Genomic DNA, 25,872 nt, shown 5'->3' on the forward strand with positions numbered 1-25,872 from the left:
TACAATATATTTGTAAAATATTTAAATTTAAATATTAGCTCTGCTACAAATAATTTAACACAAGAATTCATTATTTAGCTCAGAATTGTTTGGAATTTATTGACAGAACCAGCAGAAAATGCTTGTATCAACACCAAAATTGAATTTTCGCTTGTAAATGAAAAATAAAAAAGGGAAGGATAGAAAACTTTTCATTTGGGTTTGTAATTCCCAGACATCAGTTATAGTTTTGGCTGGGAATTCTGGATTGCAGATCCTAATTCAACTGGAGAGACCAGGAATGGGAAATTTGATATTTTATCATCACCTCATGTATACTTGTATACATTGAGCTATTGGTTAAGCAGAGAACTGTTCTGAACCAGAGAGATGAATTTTGCAAGAAAATATTTTATAAATGTGTAAAACAATCAATTTTATTTTCTGTTGGCTCTTTGAGATATGCCAGCTCAGAAAATAGACTTGGCAAGGACTACTGGAACACTATTGTGGAACGGTATAATAGAATCCTGAAAGCCTGTCCAGATAGTCATTTTTTTTCTTTCTTTCTCTATCAGATAGAATCAAGGCAGGGCAGTTTTGAATTTCTTTCTTCTTTCTTCTTTCCTCCTTTTCAAAATAAAGCTGGTGTTTAACTAAGAACTGTATGATTATTGAATTCTTTCTCTGACTCCTCTCTACTTTTCAAATGGATTGTAATGTGCCTTATTTCATACTAACCATATCCCTGTAAAATAGGTCACTTCCTCTTTTATATGCTTGTTACTTCTATATAAAGGATGCAAGAGTGTGATTTGCCCAAGACCCAGCTATCTCATGGTAAAGTTGGAATCTGAAGCTTGTGACTCCAAAATACCAGTTTTGCTGTTCAAAATAATTTTTAAATGGGAACAAATGAAGAAAAGGAAACAAAGATAGTATGATCAGACCCCACTGGTTAAAAGTCCTGGATGGGAAGGATGGTGGTGTTAATGGAAAGAGAAGCAGAAGGAGAGCTTAGTCTGATATCTTGCAATTTAATTTTACCTTTAATTTGATTCAAAAACTCAGGGAGATAGGCATACAGTTTAAACATTAGAATGATATCTATTTGATTCAATAATAATAAAATAAATGATAGTGACAGAATGCTAGGGACCAAAAGCTGTTTCGAATAGTTCCATCTTAACCAATTTCTGGAATATTGTAACAGATGAGACAAGACTTGATCTTAAGAGAAGGTGACTGCAGAAAGTGAAGGCTGAGGATACCAGTGCTTCTCTTAGATAGGCCAATTTTGGCTGCCTGGGCTGGCAGATACTTAGGCACGATGGTATACAGAGCTTTATAGGTACAAACCAGTACTTTGCATTGCATTTCTTGACAGCCAGTGCAGGGCCCTTAGTACACATGTATAATGTGAGCCTGATGAGTAACATTTGCCAATGAGTTTCAAACACTCTTTGATTTCTGTTTTCTGCATAAGTTGTCCAAGTATGCATAGTTTCTGTCTTGTCTATGAGCTTCTGCTTTTAGCAAGTTTCTGACTATGAGTTAAATGTCTGAAGAGGCAAGATTATTTGCTCTGTCTGGAAGGAAGCCTGGCACTCTTCTGAAAGTCTTCTACAAAAAGAACCTTGTTCTGTCTATAGCACCTTAACTCCAAAAAAGCCTGCTCTTTCCTATATTCAATTATTCAGAGGCATATTCTGTTAAATTGAATATTTCTGAGTAAAGAGGAAATATGGATTTATTTGTTTATTTTGCTTCCCTGGAAATGCCTTTGTTGTTTCATTGGAAAATGAATCTGTCCTTGTACTTCAAAATAATACAGCAATATTCTTGGATGCAGAAGAAAATTGCAATTGTTATCCAATTCATCTACATCTGTGAAACATTACAAGCTAGTTATGAGGTCCAGTGTGGATATTTCTTTTAGTAAAGTAGCACTTTCTTCTAAGATAGGACCATATGTTCTACCCCTTTAGGTGAGTTCAGCATTCTCCAGTCAACTAAAGTAGCAGAGATAGCAAAGGACACTTACATATTGACAAAACTCTTTTGCCTAGACATATTTAATCAGTAATCATGAAATAAGATAGTAGGAAGCTGTTGAGCTTGAAGGGATGATTCAGAAAGATGGGGACAGTTCAGATCAGCTAGATAATTGTAGAATTCATAAACACAAATTCTTTCGGTGTAAATACAAAGATGATCATTTGAATAATCAGTTGCAGATAAGCTATTTCTCCATGGAATTTCATATCCTTACATCTCCACCAGAAGCCTGCAAGCAGTTATTCTGAGTTTTTTGAGCTTGAAAAACCTCTGTTGCATAAATTTTTTTCTGTGCTGGAGACAAAACAGAAGCACATTAATTGTCTGTTCTTAGTGCCATAATTGACATCTTGTCTTGTAACTTATAATTGTTAATTTTTGTTGTTGTTGCATTTACCCCTAGGACCAAAATACATATTTGCTATTTGCTGGGCTACTTCTCCTTGGAAGTCTACAGATATACTAAAAAAGATGCTTGTTGGAGTGGGGGAAGTATTTTTTTCAATGTTATTATAAAAAATAACATTGGGTGGGGATTGTAGATATTATGAATTACCACCTAATTTACTTTTATGACCTTGGTTTGAATGACCCTGGCTTGCTCTAGGTTCTCATCTTTTCTTATGGCTGGAACACTTGAGCAAAATTAATTTTTCTTTCATACAGAATATGTGAGATGTTCCAGGTTTTGTCCCATTTGGACATGCAAGCTCAGACTATTCCAGTGAATCTATTGAATTGGGAGGCTTTCTCCTAAACTTGAAACAATACCTATTTTTCATTTTGTGTATATCCTCTGCGTGCTCTTTATCTGAAAGTAGGATGACTTCAACCAAAAGATGTCTCATGCCCAGCTTTCTTAATCTAAACTTCTAAACTTTGCAGGGCATCTGAAGATTACTTGGCTTTCTGGTGATGTCATTCAATTTAGCTATGGTGAAAACTGACTCTCTGCCAGTTATCCATTCAGGATCTCACTCAGACAAGTTTGTAAGGTTATAATGTAAATAGCGAGGACTCTAATGCTGGAAATTCTTGCTGTGTTTTTCAGGGCCTGCCACTTAAAAGGAATTTTACTACCCTTTTCGATTTGTGTGCGCTTTTAAACTGTCTGCTGGCGAATCTGCACGCCAGACTCATGCGGCTCCTGAGCCATTAAGCTCTAGTCGGTCAATATTTTGCTTTTTCAAAAATCTATTAAGTTCCATTTGCAAGGGATTACTGCTTATGTGATTGATTCTGTCTAGCAACTAACATTAAAAAAATAAAACAAAAAAAATCAAAACAAACCTCAAGGAGACAGAGTAATAGAGCAGAAAGAGCTAGATTTATCCCTGAGGAAAACAGTATCCTGTTATATGTTGCAAATTGAGATTTTTTTCCTAATGCACAATTTATATCATCCATGTGAAATCAGGGCAGTAGTTGTGGATGTTGTTCTCATTGTATTTTAAAATAAAAATACCTACAATTTATAAGGGTTACTTGAGGCAACTAGTGAATATAAGTCGCTGCATTTTCTGATTATATAGATAGTTGAATGAGGGGTCTTTGGTGATCTCTGAGTTTGGTTGTTTCCAATAGTTGAATTTATGTCTCCTTAATCCAAACGTGGCTCTTTCCGGGCCTTATTAGCCCACCAGATGTGTATCTTAATCAACTGCTGGTTCTATATACCAATATGTGAAAAAGGGAGGACTTTCAGGCATTCGAAAAGCAACAATTCAGTGCTCAGAATATCTTCATCAGTAAGTTAATTGGTGTCTGTGCACTATAAATTGCTGCTTGGTAGCCATTGTAATAGTTTTCTTGAGAGAGGAAAGGTATCTTTAGAATCTCAACTAACTTTGGGACTTAACACTTCCATAATGCACACCCCACCCCTATGTAGGTACCAAATGGTTATGGTTGTGGTGTGAACCAACACTGAGCTAGAGAGTTCTTCAGATTGTCATTTTAAGGGAGCAACCAGAGGGAGGTTGATTGTCATTCTCCCCTACAAATCTGCCTTTTGAATGTTATCCAAAGGCATGAGGAACACTGGAGATCTTTGGTAAATTATGGTTGTGATCATCGGTCCTTTTCTTACTTTATTCAAAGGCAAATATAAAAAAAAGAATGTATTTATCTATATATACTTATGAATAAATAAATAAATAACATCCTATGAAGGGATGTTAAAAACAGTAAGGTACCTTACTAGTTCACCTGTCCCTAGGGTTCCCAGGCCTGCTGGCATAACTAGATCTTGAGGGACTCCAGAAGTGACAATGATAAAACCAACTTCACTTCAGGGTGAAGTTATACATTTATTTATTTAGTGGCAGGAGATTTTCTGCTCCATCCCCAAATTCTGTTCTTGTGTTGTCTAGGGTTTTTTTGCCATCAGAATTAGTGAAAAGGGCCTTTCCTAGGACTGACCCTGGGCATATGCACTTAACCCAGGATCCCTGGGCTTTCTGAGCCTCCAGGAGAAAAAACAGAGTGTTGCACTGGTTAAGGAATTGTACCCCCGTGCTTGGTTTGGGAGGTATAGCAAACATTGATCAATAGTAGTAGCAGCTATTAATACATTGCTTTTGTTCGGCTTCCCAAATTTCACTGCCCTTGTTTGCATTCTTTCCTCTTTTATACGTGTTTGTATGCCCTGATTTACAGGCTGTTGTGTTATTTCTGATTACACTTTCCTGATCTCTGTACTGCCAACAGCCAGATGGTTCTTCAGCACCAAGCCAGCCTCTGACTCATGCCCATGATGATGCCATGTACTGGCTTGAATGTTCCTATATTTGAAGAGCACACAAGAACAACAATAAGAGGATGGCCTGGAAGCTGTTATCTGTTTAATTTTATTGGCAGGTGGTTAGAAATTAGGTAATAGTTAATAATAAAGTTAGTTCAAAATCCGAGCATTTGATTAATATTTAGCTCATCTGTTGCTTGTAAAGTGATCAGAAGATTGGCATGTAGAAGGGCAAATAAGGTACTGAGGCAGCAATGATCAAAGAACAGAAAAGTTTGTAAATTATAATTTGAATGGAAATGTAGAAAAAATAACTTCTAGCTTGCTCCTAGAAACATGGTATGAATATTTCAGACATGACAGACCCAAAGTAAGTCATGTCTGCATTGTTCATCCATTCACCCCAGTTCTTTACATTCCGCATCTAAATTTTCCTTCCAAGGCTCTGTTATCCAACTCAGACAAGAAAAACTAGTTTCTTCCAGTGATGTGGTTGTAAATGTTTGGGGTCCATCCAATCTCATTTATGTTGTATTGCAGAGGAATTCAAGCATTCTGGCTTTGTTCATGCCTAGTTGTATTATTACACTGCTCTTATTAGTATTACCTCGACACCTTGATGTAGGAATTCTTACTATTCCAATACCAACAGCCAAAGCAATGACTTAAGGGGAAAATATCTTTACTGCATAAAATAACCTTAAGGTTTATTGTGATTATTTTTTAATTGATTAAATTAAAAGGAATTTCATTAGGAAAGAAGGAAGCAGAGGTGGGTTTCAGCAGGTTCTGACCAGCTCTGGAGAACCGGTAGTGAAAATTTTGAATAGTTCGGAGAACCAGTAGTAATAATTCTGACGGGCCCCGCTCCCATCTATTCTCCCAGCTGATCGGGAGGAAATGGGGATTTTGCAGTAACCTTCCCCTGGAGTGGGGTGGGAATGGAGATTTTGCACTATCCTTTCCCTGGACTGGGGAGGGAATGGGAATTTTGCAGTAACCTTCCCCTGGATTGGGGTGGGAATGGGGATTTTGCACTATCCTTCCCCTGCCATGCTCACCAAGCCATGCCATACCTACCAAGCCATGCTCACAGAACCGGTAGTAAAAAAATTTGAAACCCACCACTGGAAGGAAGGGAAGGAAGGAGGAAGGATTATTGCAATATTTCTCAATCTAGTACCTTTGTGATATATGGAATTCACCTCCCAGAATTCCCCAGACAATGTGGCCCTTGCTAAGAATTCTGGGAGTTGAAGTCCACAAATCTCAAAGGTGCCTCAGTTGAGAAATGCCGTTAATTGTTAATGTCTAAAGATACTTGTAAATTTTAGACTTTCTGCTTCAGGATACTTGGTGGCTTATAGGTTTTCTGAACTGAGGTCTTGCTTGTTTTCCAAGTTAATTTCTTATGATCACTTCTTGTAGCTCTGGCCCTTTGACATGGCCAGTGGCTTTGTTCCCTAATTGTTGTTATTATTTTTGCTCCAATATGTCAGCTTGAGCAACTGTTATTGATGATGTTATTCATTCGGTTGTGTCTGACTCTTGGCAATTCTATGAGGCAGGTCTATCCACATCTTTTGATCTTGCACTACTTCTAAAAAATTCTAACCCTAAAACGTAACTTGTGTTTTTCTATACTCTGGCTGTTGTCAGCTTTGATGGTGTCCCCATTGTGTTCTTTGGCAGCTTGGTTTCCTTTTATCGTTAACTCTTCCAGACATAATTGCTTTCTCAGTGAATTCCCTCACATGACATGACCAAAGTAAGTGAGATGCAGCTATTCCTACCTTCTTCTAATTGCACCAGCCATTCCTTTCTACAGGCAGTTAAAAGGAGAGTGCCAGAAGCATAACCCTGCCATTACCCTCAGTCACCTGGCTCTGCCTCATCCCTCACTTGCTGCAGTAACTTTTTGCAGCAGAGAAAGAAGCAGGGAGAAAAGTAAGCTGGTCGTATGTCCCTATTATTGGCAGGGAAGGATACAGTTGAAGCAGCACAACACTTTGATTTCTGGAACAAGATAAGAAGTTCCAGAGGGGAAATGTTCAGTAACAGGAAACTGCACCACTAAACTGTTACTTACACCTTTCTAGAACTGGATCTAAGCCAATTAATTTGCAGGATTAAATGTATTGACTTTCGAAGATTCCTGTAGGCTCCTAGGGGCATGTAAGGGAATGTTGAATAGTATATCTAAGGGACCGTCTCTTGCCAGTCACATCTACCCAACCCATCAGAGTGGGGAGGCAGGGAATGTTGCGGATCCCATCTCCGCGGGAGAGACACCTGGTAGAACCCAGAAGAAGGGCCTTCTCTGTGGTGGCTTCCTCTCTCTGGAACATCATTCCCCCAGAGATTAGAACGGCCCCCATTTTACTACTCTTCCAGAAGCCACTGAAGACCTGGTTCTGCCAGCAGGCCTGGGGAACCCAGAGCGGGATGGAGCCCATTAAATTTGCTGTTGCCAGGGCGGGGTGGTGGTGGAAGGTGAGGGGTGATTTTGTTATATTGCACTATATTAATTTATTTGATTCTTTTTGTTAATCTTTATTGTTTTACATGTGGTTTTATATTCTGTAAGCCACCTTGAGTCACCATGGGCGAATAGGCAGCAACATAAACAAATAAACAAACAAATAAATATCTTTTATGCAAGGGCCCTGTTCTTTCATAACCAGCATAAATTTGGACATGGCTGACCTATACCATAGTGCCATAAAAGATATCCTTGTTGGGAATAAATGCAGTGTGCTCACTTTGAATAGTTGAGGAACAAATGAATCTGATCTAATTTTGGAGACTGCAGGGTTTGGTTGGATTCCAGGTGACTTTGAAGTTTATTTTCTCAGATCTGGACAACAACAATAGAAGCAATGCAGTTGAGACATGGACTAACAAACTCTTCCATTATATCATGGCTTTGAAATTCTATTCTTATTCTACAGTAGATCATTTGAGTTCCACAATAAATGTAACTGTTCTGGGCAATTGAGTATGAGAGCAGATGACTTGAGTGACTTGTGTGCTACTTTTAGAGTGGGTCCAACTACTCAAATGGAAGTGGAAGGATAAAAAGAAGCAACTGGCTTTCTTTTTGAATGCACTTGCAGACAACTGAGCTCTTTGAAGTTATCTTGCAGATGATTCATTTTTTAATCAATGATGGCCAGTGTGCAGTAATCTATATTCTTTTTGAGCACTCGAGGGAGTTGAAGATTGGAGGATTCTGTTTTATGATGATTCTGAACCTCATTCTCTAGGCAATCCTAAAAGTAAATATTGGGACAACATGCCCCCCCCCCTAAATATTATAGGAGGGAAAGAGGTCCTGCAGTTCCTTTCTATCTTCCCTTTTATTTAACTTCTATAACACATGAAGTCAGTGGAAGAATAATTGGGTTTGGACCTATGGCCATCAGTATATACAGATATGTTGTTGGGGAGGCGAGGCAGTGATTCGGTGAGAGTTACACTATTGTGCCACAAACTTTGCCCTTTTTATACATGTGTCATCCATCACAGGCTTGTATGTTATAAGATTCATCTTCTATTGAGACCTTAAGATTAAACACAGATTTTAGCCACCTCTTGCACATCTTTGGAATACTCTTGCTCAGGAGATTCCAAATTACTCCCCTTAGTCTCCATAGCATCACCACAAACAAAGTCAGACATACGAATTCAGTTATACTTTGATGTATCAGAGAGTTGACTCTTTCAATACAGTAGGAATCTCAAGTGTGCCTTAAATAATTTCAGGTTCTTGCCTCATTGAGGTTCCTCACTAACAGCAGACCAGTTAAGAAGAGCTGTTCCCATAACACAGGGCTGTCAAACTTGTGGATGCGTCACAAGCTGGCAACGCCCACGCCCAGTTTAGCGAAAGGAGAAAAAGTTTTGATAGGTCATGTGATGCTGCTGTGATGTATGCGAGTTTGACACCCCTGCCATAACGGATGTACATGTCGTGTCCCACTCCTCCGCTGACGGCCGGGTCAGGGAAATCCGAATCAGGCTTGCCTCTGCAGCTCTGCCCAAAGTCCTAGCAAAGTCCTCAGAGCAGGCAGGAGACCAGAAAGTGACCAGATAAGTTCGACTTTGCCTGACTCAGAGACTGCCAGAAAGCAGATCCTTTATATAGGCCATGGGGTGTGGCTCCATGACTCAGCACTCATTAAGGCCTGCCCCTCCCTTCCTTCTGTTGCCTCCGCCTATCCAGTCTTCTGATGTGAGGGTCACTCCAATCAGCAGCTGTTGGAAATAAACTTTCCTCAGGCTCACATGCTGTGGAGGAGGGGGAGGGGTCTAGCTGCTCCGTTTGCCTGGGCATGGAGCCAGGGCTGGGGCCGGGGGATGCTCCCTCCTCTGCAGCCTGCTTGGGCATGGAGCCAGGGCTGGGACCGGGAGGTGCCCCCTCCTCTTCAGCTTGTCTGGGCATGGAGCCAGGACTGGGGCCGGGAGGCATACATTCCTCCGTGTTCGGGAGCAGATAAGAAGGCCCCGGCTGCTGTGAGAGCGGACAAGACACAACAGTACAACTGCTTGTGACTTGTGCTTTCTTTTCTCTTATCAGTATCTTCTAGCTGCCTGCGTGGCTCATCATAGCTTCAGAAATTCCTAAAAAATTACCGAGTCTTCTATATGACATAGGGTTAGTGTATTATAACAAAAATACAGCTGGGCTTTTGGGTGAGTTGTATTTACTTTAATGCACCACTAAATTTGGGAAGTTTAATACTGTACAGTATTAAGATAGATTGATGCCCAAATTGAGCAGACAGCAATCAGTGTTTTCAAGAGCTTTAATTATGGCAGTAATATAAACATTTAAAAAGAGAAGGGCAAATATACAACCTTGCTTCACTCTTTTTTTTTAGTTGGTATTGGCATGAAAAGATGGCTCAGGCACAACCTAACCTGTATTTGGGCATTTCTATATAGCTGCATAATCAGAAGTTTTCCTATAAATGAAATCTTACAACTTCAGTGGTTGTTTTAGTTAATTGTTTGTCATTGAAATATAGGCCACACATTTTCTGTTCATTCAAACATGTTCTTGTTTCCTTTGTTCTTATAACCCTGTACATGTGAGGGAAAATCTGTTGTAGAAGTTACTGGATTTGTTACATAGTGTTCCCTACTACTGGGAAAATAAATCTATATGTAGGAAAGAGAATGAGTTTCTTCTGCCAAGCTTCACATAGCTGTCGAACACAAGTGAGAAATACATGAATTTCAGAAAGGCTTTTTAAATATTGGGGCAAAAACATAATCTTTTAAAAAATGAAAGGGTACATTTCCTGGCTAACTAATAGTGAGTCAGTGGAATCTTTTTGAAATGCTTCCTTCTAGTCTTATTACCTTTTCTTACATAAACTGAATTCTCCTCCCGTTTCTTTCCCACCATCTCTCACATCCTCTTACTTTAGATGAATCCCCAAAGAGTAAGAAGGATATAGACTGAGTAAAACCTGGAACACCTGCTGCTTCTTCATTTAAGGACAGTGGTTGGGAGACGGTGGAGTTTGAAGGGGCAATTCATTTCAAGGAATACCCATTTGCAGATGGAAGTAGGGGCCCCTGACTTTGAATTTGGCATACGGAATTTGGAGTCTGTCAAGAATATGTCATTAATATTGCTTCTATTTTAAAATTACATCCAGATGCAAAAGAGAGAGGGGATGGATTTTTGGCAGTTGTGACATCACCTACAGGCCATTCAAAGTTACAGTTGAAAGGTTTATCTCAGAATATACTTTATTGCATGGGGATTTTTCAAGCAAATTTCTAGCAACTTTTTTGCATGTGTGTATAAATGTACTAAAAGCGGTGGCTCAGGGGCTAGGACGTTGAGCTTGTCGATCAAAAGGTCGACAGCTCAGTGGTTTGAATCCCTAGTGCTGCCGTGTAATGGGGTGAGCTCCCGTTACTTGTCCCAGCTTCTGCCAACCTAGCAGTTTCGAAAGCACGTAAAAATGCAAGTAGAAAAAATAGGGACCACCTTTGGTGGGAAGGTAACAGCATTCCGTGCGCCTTTGGCGTTGAGTCATGCCGGCCACATGACCATGGAGACGTCTTCGGACAGCGCTGGCTCTTCAGCTTTGAAACGGAGATGAGCACCGCCCCCTAGAATTGGCAACGACTAGCACATATGTGCGAGGGGAACCTTTACCTTTACCTTTATAAATGTACTACTGCATTGCATTTGTGTAATTTTTGTAGATACATTAAACATCATCAAACAACAGCATCTTGTTCTTGGAAATAACTAGATAGGTGGATAAAAAGGCCAATTCCAGTCTATACATCAGCTGACTGTGCAACCAACTATGATAATACATTGATATGGTACCTGACTCCCAATGACTAAAACAGCTATACTGTATTAAAAAAGTTTTTATTTCCTCTTAATTAAAAATAATTTAGTTAGCATCATTTTCTCAAGGAACTAGTTAATTAAACAATTTTTTGAGCCCTACTGAATCTCACCTGTTTCACATAGGTGAGAAATTGCCAGAAAAAAGCATCAACCCCATTGGGAGCTTCTTATTCTGCAAAGCCTGTTTTGAACAGTCCTATTTATTTTGCAACTGGTTATTTTATTCAGAACATATAGGAGTTAACAACTACTGAGTAGGAATGAAACAGATGGACATTTCTTTTGTTTTGCTTGTCTTCCATTCATCCATGAGGAAGGGGTAACCTTTCTATAGCAATAAGAATGCTTTGAGCTCCCTCTTATTATACGCTGTTTTAGACATGGGGAAGATTTTTGGATTAGAAGGCAACTCGCCCCTCAGGTTGAGATCAGAATGTCTTGTCATTCTCCATTTCATAATTATTTCACTGAAAATAGGTTAATGAGTGATCAAAGAATTGAGCTGAAATTCTTGCCTGATCCCATTTCATAAGCTTTCATTGCCAGGATTGTTAAATTCACTCTGATGAGAGATCACACCCAGTTCCACAATTTAATTCAGAGCCAAACCAGATGTTGCATTAGTGGTAAGCAAGTATGCCTGTTTTTAAAACAATAATTCCCGAAGAAATGGTAGCAGTGGTTTTCATGAGGTCTGCCACATATTGAGACTGGCAAAATGATAGATTTACAGAGATTGGGCCCTTTTGATTTTTTAAATTACCGTATATACTCGAATATAAGCCGATCCGAGTATAAGCCGAGGTCCCCAATTTTACCCCAAAAACTGGGGTAAACTGGGGACTCGAGTATAAGCCGAGGGTGGGAAATGAGGCACCTATCGGTTGGGAAACCTCCTCCCACAGCTGAGAAGGCTGGCGGCTCCCCGCCCGCCTCTCACTGCACCGGCAGGGCTTCAGTCCGCAAATGTGAAAAAAAAAAAAACCTCGAGTATAAGCCGATATATCGAGTATGAGGGCTTAAAAAACAAACTCGAGTATAAGCCGTATAGACCCGAGTATAAGCCGAGGGGACGTTTTTCAGCACAAAAAATGTGCTGAAAAACTCGGCTTATACTCGAGTATATACGGTAATGCTTTCTATTCTTAATTGATCTGTGCATTAGGTATATTTTATTTAATTTTATCTGAAAAGATTTCTATTTCTGATACATAAAAATTTTAGCCTCTGAACTTGAAGGACTTAGAACTTAGTAAATGTTGATTGAGAGTCTAGAAAACCAAGTCTAGAAAACCAAGACTTGCCATTGTGCATAGAATGACCGAATGCCATTCGGAGACTGAGTTCCATAATGGATGAAATGAAATTATTATACATTGATTTAGTTTTCAGCAATGGTTATGGGTTCATCGTGATTTTTCTGCATAGCCCTTGTACTATATTCTTTTGACCTAGGAGATCTTGAGGTCAAAACTGTAAATGGACAAGCCAAAAGTATTTTGATACTGCATTTGCTCCATTCACATATATCCTCTTGATAATTTCTCCATAGTCTCTATCAGATAACAAAGATTTTGCTTCCTGAAAACGTTTAGGTGTATGAGGGTGGAGGTTCGTTCTCTGAGCTTGTGGGTTGATTTCTAAATGTTTTGTTACCAAGCTAGGTAACATTTTTTTTTTTACATTTATATCCCGCCCTTCTCCGAAGACTCAGGGCGGCTTACAGTGTATAAGGCAATAGTCTCATTCTATTTGTATATTTACAAAGTCAACTTATTGCCCCCCCAACAATCTGGGTCCTCATTTTACCTACCTTATAAAGGATGGAAGGCTGAGTCAACCTTGGGCCGGGCTTGAACCTGCAGTAATTGCAGGCTACTGTGTTCTAATAACAGGCTCCTTACAGCCTGAGCTATTCCGGCCCTTTTCAGCTGAGTTTAGAAAATGTCAGTGTCAGTGTTTCTCTATTTATAAGGACTTTGTGTGGTCAGCAGGTCCACATGAAGCCCTTATAGGTGTATCTTATGGATTTTTGACTGGTAACCAATAGCATTGTTACATACGTGAATTATGTAATTATTTAATTACATTAAAATGAAAGGATCACTTCGAAAGAATTTGGTTCTAGAACCAGAAAACATGGCACATGAACTACTATTGACTCAAGATATTTTGGCTTCCACTTCACATAAAACTTGGACTGATGAAAAATTTTGTGAAAATAATGGACAAGGCAGATGAAGGGGTTTTTTTTATTTGAGAAAGATGTTTCCAAGATTAACTTATTCCAAGATTAAGAAAGGGATAAGATCAAAACTGTACATTGTCAAAGACAAGTGGTTTAAAGATCTGATAGTTGGGCCAGAGAAAATTACCTGCAAAGCATTCAAGAATGTCGTTGAGAATATTCTTGGCAACAACAGAGTACCAAACTACATTTAGCTGGCTGATAAACCTCTTACAGCATACAACACCACTGAAGAATTATTTTTTGCATTTACACTTGGACTTCTTTTCCAAAAATCTAGATGCAATCAGTGATGAACATGGTGAAAGGTTTCACCAGGATACTGCCACAATGGAAAAACAGTATTAGGATAAGTGGAATTTATCAGTGCTGGCTGATTATTGTTGGAGACTGCAGCAAGATGCAGCGGACATTGAGCATGAACAATAATTAACATTTTGGGCCCTGTTGAACTCATGCAGCATGCCAGAAACATTATGCAATTAAATACATTATAGTCATTAAAAGTTAATTTCATATTTCTCAAGATTCCTACATGATACAGCCATTCTGAAATTATATTTGTGTTCTATTTGAAGGAGTCTATCATAATCACCAAACGTTTTTCAGGAAGCAAAACTTTTTTAAAAAAAATTGTGGCCCAGTAATATGGGCAAAGAAGAGGAAAAAGAGGAGGGGATGGGACGTATCATGGGCATTCAAATCCCTCTAATTGTAGCCCTGTTAACATAAAAGGTTTGTGCAAAAATCTCTAGTTGAAAGCAGCAGGAAGCAGCTTTTCTGTTCCCTATATTGGGCTGAGTGGTTAATGAGGAGCCAGTTGTTCATGCTACAATTTTTGTCTGCAGTATACATTTGAAAGCCTGCGTGTATCCTGGCACCCTGTGAACCCTCACCACATCTCTGACATCAATACAATTGAACGTGTCCAGAAATATTTTACAAGAAGAGTTCTCCATTCCTCTGAAAACAACAAAATACCTTATCCCACCAGACTTGAAATCCTAGGCTTAGAAAACTTGGAACTCCGTCGCCTTCGACAAGACCTAAGTTTAACTCACAGAATCATCTATTGTAATGTCCTTCCTGTCAAAGACTACTTCAGCTTTAATTGCAATAATACAAGGGCAACCAATAGATTTAAACTTAATGTTAACCGCTTTAATCTAGATTGCAGAAAATATGACTTCTGCAACAGAATCATCAGTGCTTGGAATACTTTACCTGACTCTGTGGTCTCTTCCCATAATCCTAAAAGCTTTAACCAAAAACTTTCTACTATTGACCTCACCCCATTCCTAAGAGGACCATAAGGGGCGTGCATAAGCGCACAAACGTGCCTACCGTTCCTGTCCTATTGTTTTTCTTTTCTCCTTCCTATATATGTTTATATGGTTATATACTATATAATCTTTTTGTATGATGTTGTGACAAAATAAATAAATAAATAAATAAATAAAATTTCATACCTTAAGCTCTGCATGTAGACAAAGGCTCTCTACCGCAGGACTCAAGAGCCTTAGAAAGTAAAAGGCTCTTCACCCCCATGTTGAAATCTATATGTGAAGGTACTGCCTTAATAAAGTTAGTGTGTCTGACTGTGTGCATGTGCACACAAAGATACCGGTTTGCCCCGATTTGGGCAAACCAGTAATGGCGGTGGCCTGGATGTCATCACGGACACTCTGCACTCTCAGAAGTGCCACACGCGAAACAAGCACACATGTGCTCATGCTCCCGGTTCCGGACCAGTAGTGAAGGTAAGAGGAACCCACTACTGATGCACACACATGTATTTGAGTTAGCGTTTGATTTATGGCAATGCCTGGACTAGTCCCTTGCTCTTGGTAAAATTTTTCAGAAGTGGTTTGCCCATGCTTGCTTTCTAGAGCTGAGAGAGAGGGACTGGCTTCCAAGATCACTGAGCTGGCTATGTGCCTAAAGTGGGACTAGACCTCCCAGTCTCCTCCCAGTTTCTAGTCTGATGCCTTAATCACTACATCGATCTGGCTCAAACATGGCTAGTGGGAAGATTAAAAGCAGCTCTTGTTACCTGCTGTAGTTAACAAAAAGCAAGTTATGATTCCTCTCCCTCCATTGTCAAGAGTAATATGGCTGTTGCTTATGAGAAGTGTTTGCATTATTTTTATTTGCTCAATTTCATTTCAGTTCATTCTGTTCTCATTCTCTTTTCCCCCTTTTGCTATTTCTCTGATAGATTGCAAATCTGTGGTTGCACAGAAGCTGAAACCTGATACTAGAATGGGAGATGAGCAGTGAGGCTTCTGGTTTTTTTAAACAATGATAGAAATTTTAACTTCTCAAGTTGAAAAGAAGAGATGTAAAACAGAGGAGAAGCTTTCATTGAAAAGCTGTGGATTATTTCTATTTTTTTACTATTTATTGAGAGTAAGAGAATATCAAAACAAACCCCACAAGCTTTTGGAAATGAATCTTCTGCCATTGATGGCTTAACTTGATCTTTTGGGTGTATTGATGAGATAGAAAAAAGAGCTCGAAAATGGGGGAAATGTGCTGTGAAAATTTGGAAATAATTGATTGTGTTCCATATTAGAGAGTCCCCACTTCTCCCTTTATATAACAGAAGCAATGGTAAACTTGTACGTTTTAACCTTATTTGGTAAAATTATACTGAATGAACAAGCTGGGTATGTAAAGACCAGAACTTTAAGGAAATTCTTGATTGGTGCACATGTCATATGCCTTGAATGTTGTTGTCTAAAATGAAGGGAAAAGGTTACTGATTGCATATCTGGGTTGTATTTATTGGTTGTGACTGGAATATGCTAGTTGTTCAATTTTTTTTTTTTTTTTTGCTATTATAGAGTAATAATTTAAAAAGTCTTAGAATGATTTGCAATGAAATGAAAGCAACAGAGAAAAGTTTGTTGTGGATCTTTCAGGCAATGGGGAGAAAAGTTCCTCTACAGAAGATAAAGATAACTCTCTAAATATGATGGACCTCAATCCAAATAGGGTCTACCAGAGGCATGAAAAAGTCCCTGGAAACTCAAAATCAGAAGGGAAGAGCTTGTGGCCAGACTTTGGCACAATTAACTGGAGCCTTGATGTAACAAAATTAATAGGATCCTACTTCTGCTGTAACATTTTCATCCCTTGCTCTAATGCTATATTGTGCATGATGTTTTATTTCAAGCCATTGCTGAACCAAGGGATTGTTTGTCTGCCCCTGGGTCTGCATTAAGAAGAGATAATTCTCTGAACCATAGAACCACATGGATCTAAAAAACACCCAAACTGTAATGTAAAGATGTATCAGTCCACCGTTGTTTGTTCTGACTGGCCCCAGCTCTTCCCAAATTCACGAAGAGATTTTTCCAGCCTGTAACTTTTGTTTGAATTCCCTTTAAATGCTGGAGTTTAAATATGGGTCAGCCTATATGCAGCACATGGGTCCCACTCATGAAGATGTTCAATTTAAATTGAACTAAATTTTATTGAGATTTATCTGTTTAGTTATTAACTTTTACCTCTTTCCTCTACCAACTCTGCAGGGCCTATATGAGCATGAAGGAACTTAAGGAGGTCCTTCAGCTGAACAGCACACACTTTGTCAATATCTATTTTGCCAGCTCAGTGCAAGAAGAGCTAGCTGGGGCTGGCACCTGGCCCTGGGACAAGGATGCCCTTAGCCACCTGGGTAAGTATAGCTCTTAGGCTTATCAGTTGACTTTGGTACATATTATATACTTGTTATAGATACAGAGCCAATTTCTTGTAGTGGTTAAGGTGTTGCCCTACAAATTAGAAGACCTTGAGTTGTATTCCCGCATGAAAGCCAGTTGGGTGACCTTGGACCAGTCATACTCTCAGCCCAACTCACTTCACAGGTTAATTGTTGTAGGGAAAATAGGAGGTTCTTAAGGCTTATTGGTATGTTCACTATCCTGAGTTGGATAGAAATGAAAGGCGGGATAAAAAACACTTTTTAAAAAAACGATACAAAATTAACCTTCTTCGTGGAATAAGCCCAGTTTAGGCTAGCACAGTGATGTGCAGTCATTTCAGGCTGAGGGTTATATAGGGAATGTGGGTGGCAGAGTGGACAGAATTAAGGCAAAAATTGTTTTGGATTTAATTTTAAATAAATGTGAAATCATTCTACTACTATTTAATAAATGTTTCCTTTGTTATTTTAAAGTGAAACTGCCATTTAAATGTTGGGAAGGTACAATCAGTGGTTTATCATGTTCCAAAGGTATAGATAATTATTCTTAAAAAGTCAGTTTTTCCTTTTCTCCTACCACCTTTCATTGTTTGCTACTTCCATGTATAGATAATATGGGAAGTCTTGATGGCAAAACTCAAGATCAGCCTCATACATATTAATAAACATGGAGCATAGTTAGTCAAGAGTTCCGCAGGATCTTTGTACAATTGACTATGTTTATGTTTATGTTTATGTTTATTCAATTTCTATACCGCCCTTCTCCCAAAGGACTCAGGGCGGTTTACAGCCAAGTAAGAACAGCAAATACAAAAATTAAAAACAGATTTAAAAGAATAAATTTAAATGGGCTGAATATACTAAAAACTATTAAAATCCCCATTAAAACTATTAGGCCAGTCCTGCAAGATAGAATAAAAGAGTTTTCAACTCACGCCGGAAGGCCTGGAGGTCAGGGAGTTGGCATATCCCTGGGGGTAGCTCGTACCAGAGGGCTGGAGCCCCCACAGAGAAGGCCCTCCCCCTGGGGGTCGCCAGTCGACATTGTCTGGCCGACGGCACCCTGAGGAGATCCTCTCTGTGGGAGCGCACTGGTCGATGGGAGGCCACCGGTAGCAGGAGGCAGTCCTGTAAGTAACCCGGTTTAAATGAGGTTTTCTTACCAGACCTTTAAAATAAATGTATACATTCTACACCTGTTTGGGATTATTTTTAAGCAAATCTCTTCTCTACAAGTTATTAATAATGGTAGTAGATACAAAGTTAGGACATCCACTTTCTTTTTATCTCCTTGGCTCCTTTTGACAACAATGTCAAAAGGACATGTTCCATGACATGTTCATGTAGATATGAAAAAGTAATTTTCTAGGATTTTCATTAATTTAAAAGGAAATATTATGAAATATACATCTTAATTATTATTGGGTCACTATAAATGCATCTTTTTTCTGCAAAGTGCACTTGAGAAAAATAGCCATTTATCCATTTTTATTCAAAAGTTTTTATATGTAGTTTACTCCTCATGTGAGATTGATTGTGAGAGTGTCTGCGCTATTTTGGTCAAATTTAAAATATTTAAAAAATATTTCATTTATCACCATGGATATAAACCAAAAGGAAATACATGCACCAAAGAGACATCAGAAACAAGGTAACATATATACTAACTTCAATTTATAAAGTTAGTGACCCTTCTGGTCAAAATCTGTCAAATGTACTATGCTGGGAAAAAATATAGCTCCTTTTAAGATGATTTTGTTATGTTGATTGGATAAAAATATAACATAAAAGTGTTAGGCTGTCGATATAATTTACTTGGACTTCAGTAAAGCATTTGATAAAGTAGACCATAACCTACTACTAGATAAAGTAGAAAAATGTGGGTTTGACAGCACCACCACCAGATGGATTCGTAACTGGCTGACCAACCGCACTCAACGTGTAGTCCTCAACGGAACTACATCCACATGGAGGGAAGTATGGAGTGGAGTACCCCAAGGCTCTGTTTTAGGCCCAGTACTCTTCAACATCTTCATCAATGACTTGGACGAGGGGATAGATGGGGAACTCATCAAATTTGCAGATGACACCAAGCTGGCAGGAATAGCCAACACTCCAGAAGATAGGCTCAAGTTACAGAAAGATCTTGACAGACTTGAACATTGGGCGCTATCTAACAAAATGAAATTCAACAGTGAAAAAAGTAAGGTTCTACATTTAGGCCAAAAAACCAAAATGCACCAGTACCGTATATGTGGTACCTTGCTCAATAGTAGTACCTGTGAGAGGGATCTTGGAGTCCTAGTGGATAACCATTTAGATATGAGCCAGCAGTGTGCAGCAGCTGTTAAAAAAGCCAACACAGTTCTGGGCTGCATAAACAGAGGGATAGAATCAAGATCACGTGAAGTGTTAGTACCACTTTATAATGCCTTGGTAAGGCCACACTTGGAATATTGCATCCAGTTTTGGTCGCCACGATGTAAAAAAGATGTTGAGACTCTAGAAAGAGTGCAGAGAAGAGCAACAAAGATGATTAGGGGACTGGAGGATAAAACATATGAAGAACGGTTGCAGGAACTGGGTATGTCTAGTTTAACAAAAAGAAGGACTAGGGGAGACATGATAGCTGTGTTCCAATATCTCAGGGGCTGCCACAAAGAAGAGGGAGTCGGGCTGTTCTCCAAAGCACCTGAGGGTAGAACAAGAAGCAATGGGTGGAAACTGATCAAAGAAAGAAGCAACTTAGAACTTAAGGAGAAATTTCCTGACAGTTAGAACAATTAATCAGTGGAACGACTTGCCTTCAGAAGTTGTGAATGCTCCAACACTGGAAATTTTTAAGAAAGTGTTGGATAACCATCTGACTGAGATGGTGTAGGGTTTCCTGCCTGGGCAGGGGGTTGGACTAGAAGGCCTCCAAGGTCCCTTCCAACTCTGATGTTATGTTATGTTATGTTATGTTAGGCCAGCCTGGTTATTTTATTACAGAGAAGGCAATATATACTAAATGAAGTATTTATTTTTTTATTTACTGGATTTATATGGCTGCCCGTTTCACACATATGACTCAGGGTGACTTGCAGTGTTAAAAACAATAAAAACACATACAAAAATACAAAATCCATAGAAGCTGGTAAAAAGATCTCAGAGCCAAACTGCAAGATTCAACAAAGCTAGACAAGAGGCTCCATTCAACATTTGGATCCCAGGCTGACACACAGAGTCCTATCTTTAGGCCTTACGAAGGAACAACAGGGATGTGTCCCATCTGATCTTTAGAGGGATGGCATTCCAGAAGGTGGGTACTATGATAGTAAAGGCTGTTCTCCTGGGCTCTGACAGCTTCTCACCCTTTAGCTGATGGCACCCAGAGCATACATGGGATGGGTTGAAAGAATATAGGGGTTACTTGATAGTCCTGCCAGTAACCCCTAAATTCTTATAGAAGTTTTAGTCACTTCTTGTGAGACGTGCAGCTATATAACTTTGACAGATAGATGGACAGACAAACATGACTCTTGTTCTTTATTTGCCTACCAGTTTGTTCCATAATCACAACAAATGTACATTTCAGTGCATTTTACGTGACATATCTATGCAATAACGATATAACTGAGTTGTTGATTAATAAAAGTTTGTAGAATCTTCCAGATTTATTTGCTATCAGACAAAACCTTTTTGTATCTGAGAATTTATCTTTACAGTAGTGGTAGGGAAAAAAAAAAGGAAAAGAGCCAGAGTTGCAATAGAGTAATATACAGATCATTGTTTTGTTTGTCCTAGAAGTACATAGACAAATTTAATCTCTGAATCTTCATGTATCTTCTTTTTGGAAGACTGCCAATTGGAGCACAGTGAAATGTGCAAATTACATCATCCTAATCCTAGGCTATTTTGGAATACTGATCTGAGTACCCAGCTGGCCTTTTGTTATAGATTTGTATGCCTATATGGATTGATTTTATTATCCTTCCTGATGAGACTGACAATCTATATTTAGGGTTCTCAGTGTGAGCTCTAGTTCAGCATGATTATTAGTCATTGTGCTTATAGTAGATAAAGAGAAACCATAATGGTGCAATTTCTTCCTTAATGTGTGCTTCCAAAATGAGAGGAATTTATCTACCAAAATTAAGAATGACATTTTAATTTTACCAAAGATCAAAAATTCTTACTCGTTGTTGCACCAAACACTGTTTAGTCCAGTTTTAATATGGAAAATTGGATTTTGGGGAATCCACTGGACACTTTGTGTCATGCAAGTTAAAGTCCATTGCATCTTAGATTACTTGAAGTAATTCATTTGTTCCATGATTGTCCCTCTGAAGTCCATTTTAGCATGCTGTTTTCATAGCAAAAACAAGTATTTAGTCTTAGGATAATTAATTGATAGCAAATGTTCTTTCCAGCAGTCAAAGAAAGGGCTTAAAAATCTTCTTCAACTTATTAGAGTTAAAAAATAAATAACAAAATTGTCTTCTGATAATAATATTAAGAGATCCATAAAAGCCAGCTTCAGTGGGTAATAATTTGGCCTATCTAAATTTTAACCATAGAAGTGATGTGATTCAAAATCTAATACAGTCCCATTTAACTTATTTATCTGCATGAATTTCTCCTTTAAATAAGTTTCAGGTTTGTATCAGAATTTCCAACAAGAATTTTCATATAACAGACAAATCAAAAGTAGCAGATGGTGGTCAGTTGTGGAGCCCTCTTGTTCTTTGCCAGAATAATTACAAAATATTAAATCAAAAATACATTTAAGATTAACAAAACACTGCAATCCAGGACAGCAATTGTTTTGTTGCCATGTTTTTCAGCCAAATGTGATAAAATTAAAGCCTGTTTCTTTAACAAGCAGCCTGAATAAAAGCCTGTGTTCTTATCTGCCAGTATGTTTTCTGCTTCAGTCCAGCTCAAAATTCTATCAGGGTATACCTTTTATCTACCATGTTACTAGATAGACAATTCAAATGTAATTCACTTCCATTCAGCATAATCTTTGCAGGTCCCCAGCCATTGAATTTTAGGCTTAATAATGTGTAAAAACGAAGAGGCCAAGGGTGACCTAGTTGATTCTTGATTTTTTTAGAAGAGATGAAGTCTATTCTTGATGTTCTAATTGATTGTAGTTTCTTGGCTAATACTACAATATCAGAAGCTCAAAGAGCCAATTGGATGGCAATTCACCAATAATATCAAGATCTAGAGTCAATCCCAAAGAGCTGAAGAAGCTTCTTGGATGAGAAGCAAAACATCTTCAAAGAAATACCAGAAAGTCCAGTTGCCTCTTGAAAAAGCACCTCTGGGACAACCATGACCTGGATGACTGAGAATCTCTCTTGACATTTAGATCTAGAGCCAGCTTCTGTTCTTTAGCAAATAATTTGTGAAATTGATCTTCCCACCGAACCACATAGATGTGACTATCTAGATCTGAGGGCTTCTGGGAAGAGACAATTAACTTCTCAATTATATAGCAGATATTTGAGCCAGATGTCGAGACTGATGTTTTCTTTTTAAAAATTTACTATACTATCTTAGATGCTGTGAATGATAGTGTATTAGTTTAATATCTTTGAATGGCCTTAATAAAAGCTATCTCTTCTTTTGCATTTAAAAAATATTCATCAAGCAAGTACTTTTCTTTCTCTCTCAATTTTCAACACTTGATTTGGAACTCATCACTAGTGGATATTGTACATGGTACAGCCATTCAATATTATCAAACAGAGAACTGCCATGTCTAGGTATGATATGAAATCAAATCTGAAGATGGATGATGTTGGGAGAATGGTCTTATCAGAGAAGAAGGAATTCTGGTTTCAGGTGGTTGCTTCATTGAAAAGTTTAGTGTTGACGGCACATAGGACAGATGTTCCAGATACAATGATTAGATAATATTAGCTAATAAGATGTAGAGAACATTCCAAGTATGAACATTTCTGAGTACATAAACTATGGTTTGGGGTGATCTGGGTCTGAACTGAGACATTGGTGTAGGGTTTCCTGCTTAAGCAGGGGGTTGGACTAGAAGACCTCCAAAATCCCTTCCAACTCTGTTATTCTGTTCTATTTGTTACTGTCTCCAAGTGGGATATAAAATTTATATAGTTTTTATTTTTTTTTATTGTACACTGCCTAGAGTCGTTCTGTCAGTGAGATGGGAAGGTTCTAAATACATAAATAAATAAATATTTAGTCTGCATATGGAACTAAACAGGATTGCCACCTTTTTATTATGTTGTTATTGATCTTGATATATTGTACTGTTTTAATAAAGTGATGTTTATATGATAAAATGACTTCAACCTTAAGCAAATTATTTGATATTAAACTGTCCATTGTACTATATATCAGAATATATAATGTTGATAAAAAGGAAAAAGATAGACAAAGCAAATATCGCAAAAAAAATAAAAAATAAAGAAAATAATGGTAAAAAGAACTATTGGTTTCTGACTTCTCCCCTTTTCACATTTGCTAGTTTGCAAAATTTGTGGACATCCTTAAAAGTCAGATGGTAAATGTATTATAGTTACCATGCTGTGTGATACGTTGTAATTATTGGTTCAATGGATAAATAATAACAGTTATTCCAGACCAAAATTATTTGAGAGGAATAACTGGGGGTGTGTGAGGATGCGGGATTTTCCTCACAACAGCATCTGTAGATGAGCAGCAACAATTGAGAAGTGGCAATGGAAAGAGAGAAGAGGAAGCCCTGGGAAGATTTGTAGGGGCTAGTGCAAGGGAGTGATATTCTGGACAGAGAGCTGTCCCTTATTGTTGTAACCATCATGGTAAGCAACAGAAAAGAGGCCAGTATAACAGCTTCAATGGTTGTGGAGAGGCAGGGAAGATAGGTGACAGGTCAGCCAGTGCCTTACTACATCGGGAAATCAGTGATGGTGGCTGAAGGAAAGGATGTGAATGAAAGGAAGCCTGGGAAGATCAAATAACAGAGATGAGGAGATGCTGTACCAGTCTTGTCTTATTTGCCTTGCAGAACTATTCCAAGATCCTTCCAGATTTTGGTCCAAGATGTGCTGCATTTTATTTTGGCCAACCATGGCCAATCTAAAATAGTTTGGCAGAACTTTCCAAATGCAATTTTTTTCAGTATTGAAACAGAAATATTTTCTGATTTGTCCACACTTCTTTTATTTAGAATGCAAACTATTTTACATAGATTTAGCAAACCTGCTGTGAACTGCAAGGAATAGCCATATAATCAATGCTTGAGATTCTATTTGTAAATTATGTAGCAAAATAATAAATAATAATAAAAAATTATTAGCAAAATATGTAAATTCATCCTGATTATCATTTGGTACAGTATCAGTTGTAAATTTAAATAAACAAATGTTTAGATTGAACAAAGACATATATAATTGTTCATTAGGCCTTTAGAATATTTAAAGAATAGGAGAACTGCTGTTAAATTTTCAGAAAGGTAGAGTTAAACTGCTTCACAGTCACTCAGAGTCAGGTGACATATAAATTGAATATGTTATTATAATCTGTTAACAACAGTGAGAAATCACAGCTGCCAATTTAGGTTGTATTCACCTTCATATGTATCAAGTTCTTCCCAAGAACCTAGGACTGTGATGGCGAACCAATGGCAAATGTGCCAGAGGTGGCACGCAGAGCCCTGTCTGGTGCCAGGCGCACCATCGCCCCAGATCAGATCTCCGTGGTATTTCTTTCATAAGCTTCTGTTTCCCTGCAAACAACGAAACAGAAGAAAGAAAAAGATCTTACCTCTTGCTGTGCTGCCGGTGTTGGGATGCCCTGACTCCTGCCGGTCAGCTGGTCTTCGGGTCTCTGCTGTGCATGCACACATGTCAGCACATGCACACATGCATGTCTGAGCATGCACATGTCCACGCATGCGTGCATGTTGGTGCATGCAGGCATTCACACACACAAACACTTTAATGTTTGGGCATGCACATGCAGTTTAGGCACTTGGTGTCTAAAAGGTTCGTCATCACTGACCTCGGATGTCGTGATGTATCATTGTAAAATATGTGCGGGTTTACGCAGTATAGCTTTGCAATTGACAAAAGAAAATTTTGTTAATGCACAGATTTTCTAAGGTCTGTCCAGGATTTTTTGGTATGGCACCCAATGTGTGGATAACCACTGGGATCACCACATTGATTTATGCCATAATCTTTCAATTTCAATTTTCAGATCTTTGTACTTTGTGATCTTCTCACAACACTGGGTGTTGTGCCTTGTGATTCTTGACGAGTGTATCTTGTCTTTTTATGTACACTGAGATCATATGCACCAAAGACAAATTCCTTGTGTGTCCAATCACACTTGGCCAATAAAGAATTCTATTCTATTCTATTCTCCATTGTTTTTGTCTTTTATTCTACTATTCCCTGGTATTGCTACATCAATTATCTATACTTTCTTCCTTTCTACATATGGTGTATGATGAGCCAAGACTTTATTAGTCTGTATTTGGAAATACGACAATATTTAACCTGCTCATTTTCTACTGCTTTTTCCACTCTATGTTCCCACAAGTTTTTGATCATTTTCACAATGTTCCAGTGAGTCATTTTGGTGACTGTGTTATATTATTGTTTATCATCTGTTTGTGCAATCTTCTTGCCCAAGCTGAGTATAATAATAAATGAGTATTATTATGGTTGGTTGTAGAGCCAGTCAGGTGTTTAGACTGGATTTGGCTGTTTTATGCACCTATTGAATCCTTCACAGGG

At 38.4% G+C, this 25,872-nt stretch overlaps 1 protein-coding gene across 1 annotated transcript in view; it reads left to right on the forward strand.

Moving 5' to 3' along the window:
• The window catches only part of PAPPA2 (pappalysin 2), a 158,444-nt gene that overhangs the window by 17,968 nt on the left and 114,604 nt on the right, over positions 1–25,872 (forward strand). The window contains exon 3 of the mRNA XM_058177494.1: positions 16,950–17,095. Within this exon, the coding sequence (XP_058033477.1) occupies positions 16,950–17,095 (146 nt within the window). The remainder of the gene's footprint in view (positions 1–16,949; positions 17,096–25,872) is intronic.

Source organism: Ahaetulla prasina, chromosome 3, assembly GCF_028640845.1.
Source record: "Ahaetulla prasina isolate Xishuangbanna chromosome 3, ASM2864084v1, whole genome shotgun sequence".
Classification (NCBI taxonomy): Eukaryota; Metazoa; Chordata; class Lepidosauria; order Squamata; family Colubridae; genus Ahaetulla; species Ahaetulla prasina.